Source organism: Pavona decussata, unplaced genomic scaffold, assembly GCF_977016875.1.
Source record: "Pavona decussata unplaced genomic scaffold, jaPavDecu1.1 SCAFFOLD_661, whole genome shotgun sequence".
Taxonomy (NCBI): Eukaryota; Metazoa; Cnidaria; class Anthozoa; order Scleractinia; family Agariciidae; genus Pavona; species Pavona decussata.
Window position 1 is genome coordinate 1 of NW_028145882.1, and position 10000 is coordinate 10000.

The 10000-nt window shown below is 39.5% G+C and overlaps 1 protein-coding gene and 1 long non-coding RNA gene across 3 annotated transcripts in view; both read right to left on the reverse strand.

Annotated features, from left to right (window-relative positions):
- Nucleotides 1–44: 44 nt before the first annotated feature.
- Nucleotides 45–1280, reverse strand: LOC146449072 (uncharacterized). 2 transcript variants are annotated; one of them, XR_014860782.1, is made up of 3 exons: nucleotides 920–1280; nucleotides 327–393; nucleotides 45–103 (listed from the first exon to the last, which is right to left on the reverse strand). It is a non-coding gene; the product is annotated as an uncharacterized LOC146449072 (long non-coding RNA). The 2 variants fall into 2 exon arrangements; XR_014860783.1 differs by having other exon boundaries at nucleotides 327–430.
- Nucleotides 1281–7719: 6439 nt separating this feature from the next.
- LOC146449073 (DELTA-stichotoxin-She4b-like) overlaps nucleotides 7720–10000 on the reverse strand; it is a 9035-nt gene continuing 6754 nt past the window's right edge. The window contains exons 4-5 of the mRNA XM_085102031.1: nucleotides 8427–8603; nucleotides 7720–8069 (exon numbers count right to left, since the gene is read on the reverse strand). Coding sequence (XP_084958157.1) covers nucleotides 7720–8069; nucleotides 8427–8603 — 527 coding nt within the window. The remainder of the gene's footprint in view (nucleotides 8070–8426; nucleotides 8604–10000) is intronic.

Genomic DNA, 10000 nt, shown 5'->3' on the forward strand with positions numbered 1-10000 from the left:
AGAGAACCACAGAAGCGTGAAGCTGGGCGTTGCCAAGCGTTACGCCCGGTTCTAGTAAGAACGTTTTTACAAATTCGCACAGATATCACACGCAAATAGGTCCCTGGAAGGAAAAAATTGAGCTCGAAGGCAAAACTCACTAGGCTAGCATGTAGCAGCTCAAGTCGGGATCATCTCACTTACATTGACTGATATTATCTAGCTGGATTTTAAACAACATACCTGCACTTAAACCTAAACTGTGAGCAAACGTTCTGCCTGACTTAGGCTAAAAACAATGCCCTCCCCACCCCTCTGCTTTTCACACAAACTTGCAAGTCCTTCACCTGCCTTTAGGCCACACTCCAGGCTTGGTGTCAGATTGATCCAATTGATTGTCAACAGCATTTGGCTCTATGGGAGAGGTCACAAGGCAAAAAGTAACTCTGGTCTAGGAAAGTAACAGCAAATTGGGCTAAGTTGATTAGGCTACAAAACCGTCCCCTCCCCACCCCGGAGCTTTTGACACACAACCAAGAGCTACCCCCCAGCAGGTAGCCCTTACACTGGGCTAGCTTACAGACTGGTCCTTGACGGCAAGCCCCCTCAATTTTAGAGAACCACAGAAGCGTGAAGCTGGGCGTTGCCAAGCGTTACGCCCGGTTCTAGTAAGAACGTTTTTACAAATTCGCACAGATATGACACGCAAATAGGTCCCTGGAAGGAAAAAATTGAGCTCGAAGGCAAAACTCACTAGGCTAGCATGTAGCAGCTCAAGTCGGGATCATCTCACTTACATTGACTGATATTATCTAGCTGGATTTTAAACAACATACCTGCACTTAAACCTAAACTGTGAGCAAACGTTCTGCCTGACTTAGGCTAAAAACAATGCCCTCCCCACCCCTCTGCTTTTCACACAAACTTGCAAGTCCTTCACCTGCCTTTAGGCCACACTCCAGGCTTGGTGTCAGATTGATCCAATTGATTGTCAACAGCATTTGGCTCTATGGGAGAGGTCACAAGGCAAGAAGTAACTCTGGTCTAGGAAATGAACAGCAAATTGGGCTAAGTTGATTAGGCTACAAAACCCTCCCCTCCCCACCCCGGAGCTTTTGACACAAAACGAAGAGCTACCCACCAGCAGGTAGCCCTTACACTGGGCTAGCTTACAGACTGGTCCTTGACGGCAAGCCCCCTCAATTTTAGAGAACCACAGAAGCGTGAAGCTGGGCGTTGCCCAGCTTCACGCCCGGTTCTAGTAAGAACGTTTTTACAAATTCGCACAGATATATATATTTATATATCTGAGCTGATTTTCCAGAAGGTGGCTACAGAAATTGACGTTGTTGTTACCTTTTCTTAAGATATTTATTTATTTTTTTTTTTTAAGCGTTTCTTATTGAATTTCACATCAGTAACTTAATAGATTACAATGGTCATTAGCAAATATTTATAAAACCAAAATATTTTTCTACTACCCCCCCCCCCCTCCCTCCCTGATTTGCTAACCTAGCCTCACTCTCTCTCAAACGTCTTCTAACCGCGCAACGATTTGGCTTTGAATTCGGCGCGCGCTCTGAGATCAGAACTAAGTCATTAGACCTAGCGTTTCGTTTGGCTTCCTGAAGCAAAGTTTTCCTGAGGACATCATTAAGTCTAGTGAGGGGAGAAGTCTTACGAGTATAGTTTCTGCCTCGTACTAATATGCTTGCTACCAATAGTCCTCTTTTAAGCTAAACGAGTAATTTTCAGTTACTCGGGCTTGGACTATTAAAGGCTTGTATATTGTGGGCTTTGCTTGAGGAGGTGACAGTCTTTGGCTTTAAAAAGTAAGTCTTAGGGATGAGTTCTTTTCGGGCAACGTGAAATTTTCGCGAATTGTTTACCCAGCCAAAGACTTAGTATATTTTTGTGGTGGAAAAGGGCGCTAACCCTTCCCTTTTCAAATGTTGATTTCTACATCCGGGACTTAAGCTGATATGGAAAACACTAGCAAGAATGGGCAAGGATTTTCTCTTCAAGAAGCGTGAGTTTGAAAAGCTATTCTATTATTTTTCGCCTTTATAACTGTAGCGTTGTTAGGCTAGTGATCGATTAGTCAAGAAGTGCGATTTTGGGTCGGATTTCCGGTCTCAATGTCATGAATAATTTCCAGATGTTTGCTTGGCGTGATTCGGATTGTGTCATGGATCTAGACTGAAGACGAAAAATCAATTTAAAACGCTGTCTTGCTCCGATTAAGCCGATTCTGTTGTAGAAAGCTAGACTTGAGCGCTAAAAGACCGGGTTTTGGGTGAGATTAACAATGCGTTGGCGCCGTTAATAATTGCCATGTCACACTTGTTTAGTCGGATCACAGGTCATGTTTCATTTCACTCGGATGTCAATGTCACGTATAATTCCAAAGAAAAGCCCCTCTTTTCTCTTGCATAGTATTTCCTGACCTTACTTTCTTGTGATGAACCGTAACTGGAGTATTGTTAATGACTAGCATATTCCTTCAGCTTAGAAAGTCTCAAAATGTGCTCAATTTCTGTAGCCACCTTTTTGAAAATCAGCTCAGAAAGCTCAATGGTATAAGTCAAATTAGTTCAATGAGCTTGAACAAATGAAAATATGGTGCATATGTTATAGCCCTGCTTGTCTAAATCACATTTCTTTTTTGTCAAGCAATGTAACTGATGTTAACAGAGGGCCTTGAAGCCCGAACTTAGCCTGTCATTTCAGGATATGTTGTATCTAAGAGACCTGTTAGCCTTTGTTCTATGGCAGTCATTAAGGACATGATTTCTAGCCAAAAAATACAACTCTTAAAAGCACCGTTTCTTGTTCATTTCATTTCTACGGATCATTCTGAAGTGATTTATGATGCAAAGCAGAATATCAATCCTTTCTTGCAAATTCAAGGCTATACCCTTGTGCTTAATCTGAGCTGATTTTCCAGAAGGTGGCTACAGAAATTGACATTTTTGTTACCTTTTCTTAAGATATTTATTTATTATTTTTTTTTTAGCGTTTCTTATTGAATTTCACATTAGTAACTTAATAGATTACAATGGTCATTAGCAAATATTTATAAAACCAAAATATTTCGCACTTCTTGACTAATCGATCACTAGCCTAACAACGCTACATTTATAAAGGCGAAAAATAATAGAATAGCTTTTCAAACTCACGCTTCTTGAAGAGAAAATCCTTGCCCATTCTTGCTAGTGTTTTCCATATCAGCTTAAGTCCCGGATGTAGAAATCAACATTTGAAAAGGGAAGGGTTAGCGCCCTTTTCCACCACAAAAATATACTAAGTCTTTGGCTGGGTAAACAATTCGCGAAAATTTCACGTTGCCCGAAAAGAACTCATCCCTAAGACTTACTTTTTAAAGCCAAAGACTGTCACCTCCTCAAGCAAAGCCCACAATATACAAACCTTTAATAGCCCAAACCCGAGTAACTGAAAATTACTCGTTTAGCTTAAAAGAGGACTATTGGTAGCAAGCATATTAGTACGAGGCAGAAACTGCGCTCGTAAGACTTCTCCCCTCACTAGACTTAATGATGTCCTCAGGAAAACTCTGCTTCAGGAAGCCAAACGAAACGCTAGGTCTAATGACTTAGTTCCGATCTCAGAGAGCGCGCCGAATTCAAAGCCAAATCATTGCATGGTTAAAAGACGTTTGAGAGAGAATGGGGCTAGGTTAGCAAAACAGGGAGGGAGGGAGGGAGGGAGGGAGGGAGGGAGGGAGGGGGGGGGGGAGAAAAATATTTTGATTTTATAAATATCTGCTAATGACCCATTTATACATTCTTCTTATTGACTTAGAATCAAAAGAACAATGCAAAAAAATAAATAAATAAATAAATAAAATCTGACGAGAGAAAGTAACACAAGGCAATATTTCTGGAGCCATGTTTTCAAAAATCCAGGTATAAATTACAAGGGTATAATCCAAATGAGCACAAATAATTTGAAAACATGAGGAAACTTTTATAGCCCTGTTTGTCTTAATCACAGTTGTTTTTCAAGCAATGAATCCGACGTTACTAGACGGACTGAAGTCCTGAACTAAGCCAGTTATTTCAGGATATGATGAATGAAAGTCAATTGCTAGGGTTTTGTTTGAAGGCACTGATTAAGAACACAATTTCTAGCTTAAAAATTCACATTATGAAGGCAATGTCTCCTGTGCATTCGATTGCTACAGTTTATTGCAACATGATTAATCACGCAGACGAGAATATCAATCAGAGCAAACTAATGCAGCCATACCTATACTCACTCAAGCAAGAAAATGCATTAAGTGTCAAATTCCGACCCACCTTACCCCCCTGGATTTAAGGGCAGGCATCCCCGAGTCATGTGGCCTGTTAGCCCTGCTCCTGTAGTGTCCAGCCAGACTATCCTTGACGGCAAGGCCGCTACAAATAAGAGCTTCACTCGAGGCAGAACCCCAGCCTACGGCTGGCGTCGTGCCCGGCTCCCAGCCTGAAATTTTGCAATCGTTTGTAAAACTCCAAGCTTATATATAATAGACGAAACAATACACTGGATTTGCTAATACGTACAAAAAAACCTATTTTGCAGAAAAAGAAATGTTTCAACAATTGTTCGAATTCTTTTGACCAATACAACAATAGGGTAGTTATCCAGGCACAACAATTGAACTAATGCACTTTTTGAACCAGTTTAATCACTGATCTCGTCCGTCAAACGAAGTTTTGTCAACTTTTCAAACGTTTTTAACTCTACATTTGATTTCGATAACTAGTAATCGGAAGGTCTTAGGTTCGACTCCTGATAGGAGCACTCGGATTTCCTTTTTCCGAGTATGCCTACGTCATTCATTCAAAACAAAGTGCTCCGGAATTTACATTTTCCGGTATTGTCTGGCATGCAGTTTCAGCGGGAGTCACACAATCTAAATTTCCATGCTTTTGTCCGACGTGTCTACGCCGACTTATAACACTAATAACTTTCGCTTTGCGTCGCGTGCGAGGAGTGAAACATATCGGTTACTTTGGCCTTGCAAGCGGTCAATAGCAACAATTTTTTCTTTTGTAAATCACTTATTAGTGAAATTGATTTTCTCAATAAAGATTATTATTATTATTATAATTATTATTATTATTATTATTATTATTATTATTATTACTATTATTATTATTATTTTTATTATTATTAAACGCTTTTCTTGTGACTTCCCCAATATTGATAACAAGCCGGACACCAAAAACTTGTTAGCCCAATATATTGAGGGTTCGCATCCTCATCCTCGCTCTTAAATGTCCCGAGTAATTTTGAAGAAAATTAAGTTTTCTTGCTAAGCCTGTCGCCTTTGCAGGGCAGATGAAGCTTTTCCCTTCCGTCTTAGCATGATTTTAAACCATGTACAGCATAGTTGCACTCAAAACACTCAGAAAAACCAAAAGATCCTTCGAAAGTACGGAGCTTTTTCGATTTTAATCATTTGCTGCCAAGTGCTGTTCTTTCTAATCATTTTGGTGAACGACCACAGTCAACAAGGATGAAGTATAACTCCTAAAAACCGTTTTGTGAAAGATTCTTTTAGTCTACATTAGTAAATTTTGACATTTAGGGAGTGAGTTAGTCAATTGGCATCTTAAAGAAGAGCTACCCAAATCCCAGCATGCACCATTAGATCTCCTTGCAAAGCAGACAACAGTTCATTTCCACAAAAGCGCTTATTAAATGTCATCTCCAATGTACGTACAATAAGTACACAGATAAATTGTAGTCACACTTTAGGCAGTCCTGATTAAACATAACAAGTATTAACTCTCTCTATGTTATAGCCTGTACGGTGTTTCAAGACAAAATTTCAAAGAGAGCCTCACGTTCACCATGATCAAAGAAAGCAAAAGTGCAACACCAATTTAATCTCTACAAGGAAGTCATTTTTTACCCCAGCTAAACCTAAACCAACTAATATCCCTCAATGTTTACTATTCCTTGAATAGTTAGCTTTGTAGGTGAGCAGTTACATGAATTGGGTTGCTGTTGCAAACTAGCTTTCTGCCAATGTTCAAAGGTCCTTTCATTTCAGATCATTTATTCAGGGCTGTGTACTACTATAGACTGAGCCAGTGGAGAAATTAAAAACATTACTTAGTATAGAGCTGTTACGAAACCGACTCGACAATTAGAATAGTATCACTACATTTTTAACATACTGGGTACAGAAAGTTGTTACGCATCAGCAAACTCAAGTCATGTAATTGTGTAATTGTGCAGAATATCATCACTTTAGGAAACGTTCAGTTGTTTCAGCTTGCAGTTTTTAGCTCTGTAACGATAGTCCTTTAGTTCAAGTAAAGAAAAAGACCTGACGGTCACTCGTCTGAAGCGTTAATCGAGAATAAAAAAAAAGCGTAAATGTCGGTTTTGAGTAGACCATAAAACGTGTCACCACCGGACCAGTAATGACCGCTTTTCTGATCCTTGGGATGAGCAAGGAATTCCCGGCTATCACAATCAAGGAATCCCCTATCACAAGAAAAAGCGCAAAGTGGTGGTACTATATATCTGCAGACGAACATCAGTACAGCAAACTCTTATTGGGAAACTTCCTTAACTCCTTAGAGAACGTTCAGTTGTTTCAGCATGCAATTTTTACCGAGAGTCCTTTAGGTCAAGTTACGAAAGAGACCTGACAATCGCTCATCTGAAGTGTAAATCTAGATAAAAAAGCATAAGTGTAGGTTTTGCGTAAACCATAAAACGTGTCACCACCAGACATAATGACCGCTTTTCTGATTCTTAAAATGAGCAAGGAATTCCTTATCACAAGAAACAGCGCAAGGAGGTGGTACGATATATATGCAGACGAACAGTTAACTCAATCAGCTCGACAGACTACGTTTGTAGGGTCCTCTCCCTTCCTCCCTAAAATAATAACTCCAGGGTTGTATTTACGAAGGTATCCTAAGCCATAATAGCCCCTTTTAAGATACAACTTACGAGCTCCGGCTGATATCCACAAAGACTCCCTATCTTAAAGACATGTCGTCTCCTTTCTCACGCAATAAGCCTTTTAAGATATGTTTCAAATACTTATTGCGAAGACTTCTCCTTATCTTAGAACGACATACTCGACCTCCTTCGGTTATTTAAGACAGTCTTACCTCGAAAGCAGCTGTGGAAAAAAACGCTTTAGTAGTGAGTTTCACATCTATTTGCAGCTGCATGAATTAGTGTATAGATACACTAATTCATGCTGCAAATAGATGTGAAACTCACTATCCAAGGGCGTCACGTTTGACCTCCTAAGTTTAAGATAAAAATCAAGACGCACCTCAAGACAGGAGATTTTTGTCTATACCAAATAAATTTAAAACGTAGGGCATCCTAAATTTAGGAGAAGAAATATGTGATGCCTTTGCGACAAGAAGTCTTTGTAAATACCGGCGATCTCGTAGGATATATCTTGAGGGGCTCTTATGGATTCAGATGCCTGCGTGACTACGGTTCTAGCAGTTTCTTTCTAGAGAGGGGAAGAGAGAGGACACGGTCTGCTCATGCGATCAGACGTCGAGCAAATGCTTTCCAAAGAAAACGAACTACGAAAGAGGTTGGTTGTTTTCACGCCACTAGTGTGGTATTTAAATAAGTACGAGTTCGGACAGAAAACATGTTTACGTCTAAAAAACATTTACGGAGTCGAAAGGCACAACCGACTCTAAGCAATTCACTTTTTTTTTTTTTTCAAGGTTCAAGTTGCCCTTAGCGACGAGTGATACGAATGTTCAAGGTAGCCGCATCAGATTTATCCATGAAACCCCTCACATTTATAAAAAAGCCAAATGCCCGAAATTTAAATTCGTACCATTTTTCGTCTCCCTCGTTGGCGGTGCTTTTGAGATATTGGTACATAAAATCAATATCTTTATAGGCACCGAAAAGCCCAACAGACCACATATTTTTAGATTCTCCCTCTTTGGTAGGAACGTTAACAAAGAAACCAAGCGTATACGTAGAGCCATACATAGAAAACTGATACGTAAAGGCTGCCTCTACACCTTCATCGGAACTTGTATCCTTGTCTGCACAGACATCGTAAAGCAAAGCGTTTCCTGATTTAAACAAAAAATAAAACCATAACCTTTATTTTTCACAAAAATATGCAAAGATTACATATCTAGGATTTTTTCTGTTCCAAGAAACGAACAATTAGTTCGCGTACAATTGTGAACGTTGCACAGCAACATCCATAGTTTTCGTGCTCTCCTGAAATAACCGCAACTCTGTCTTAACTACTATTTAGCCTAGAGTAGGGAGAGGGGGCACAAAGTTCCGCCTCTGACTTTGAATATCCAGTACAATTTTATCATTTCACAAGAACACCACCACAATATATCTGGCAACAATTTGACGTGGTATTTTATTGTTCATTTGTACCTGTATATACGCAGTAAAAGGCAGTTTAGCACTTGTAATCCCAGACATGATGGAAAGGTCACCGCGGCTCAATGGCACGCCATATTCATTGTCAATGCCAATGGAGACTTTGGGAAGTACATCCCCCATTTCCTTCAAAACTCTATCCAGCATCCTACACGAAAGCTCATCTCCGGATTCAACCGGCTCGAAAGTTTCTTTTGCAAAAGCTGAAATGAAATATTATTTAGTTAATTAACCGGAAGTGAGCCAGTTATCATTTTAGAGATTTGAATAAATCAATCACCTTTACGAAATCAGTCTCCTATTTTATTTATCCTTAGTTTTAGGTTCCTCGCTATGAATTCACATGTATTTTTCGTATATTATTGAACTGAGTTGAGCTGTTTCACAAATACGTTAATTAGTCAGTGAATGCGTGAACTGTACAGCACCCGAAATGATCCCCAAGAAATTTTCGGAAGGGAATGGCATGCTTCACTGCGAAATTGAAAAGAGTTCTCTTCTTGATAATTCAGTTGCACAACGCCGCGTTTTTAAGAGCAATTCTCCAGGAAAGTGAAGCAAAGTTGGAAATGAAAAATTTTAACCCCCCTTCAATTTTTGTGTGGAGGTAGGTTACCTTAAGGGATAAACAAAAACAACCATATTTGGATCGGCAGATGTATCGTCGCCATGGTAACCGCACTAGATGACGTCGGCCTTGAGACCATGTTTTGAGCAAAAGTTCTATTCTCAAAAAGTAAAAGTAAACGAGTCTGGTTCTCGGGTGGATGTGAACCAATTCAAATGAAATTCATACAGATGGTAGAACCACTCTTCCAGTTTATAAAATTCGCCGTTACAATAATTTGGGTTTTATAAACAAGAAGAAAATGCTCGTCTTACTATGTTCCCTGTCAGCCATTTAGACAAGCAGGAAAAACAAGCACAACCATATTCCTAATTTCTCCGAAAGTACTCTTTCCACATAAACCAAATTAGCAGCAGAGATTACGCAGATATTGACGTTTCTAAATATTATAAAATCAATTTGGGGAAAACTATATTTTGGCCATGGGTGCTGAAGACACCTGGGACAAATTGCAAAAAATTGCAAAATTGGGTAATTTTGAGAGCTCTAGTATTTGGCTCAAACAGGCTTTAGAGAGAGAAAATCAGCTTCAAAAGTATCTTTTATCATCTTGTCTGCTACCTAAATTTAGTAAATAAGGTTTTGGCCAACAAATTTGATGAAATATAAATTAATACAAAACCTACCTTGAAGGTTTTGGGAATTTCTTCAGGATGCTTTCGTCGCGTTGTTCTCTCCAGTGTCTCTCCTTCGCACGCTCCGTTTTTTGACCAAATCTAGCGCAGACTAACAGTTACTCCCATCGAATATCCAGTTTGCCGTGTTTCAGACCAGAGAAGATGATACAAGTAGCCCGCATACACTTGACAAAGAATAGTTGACAAGGTCCAAAACATGGTCGTGTTCTGACGTCGAACACCTAAATTCATCGATATTATCCAACCAGGAAGTAAAGTAAATGTGTCGAGATCAATGTACAAAGCAAATGCATGCCTTTGAACAATCCAAAGTAACGTCTTTAGCTAAAATCGA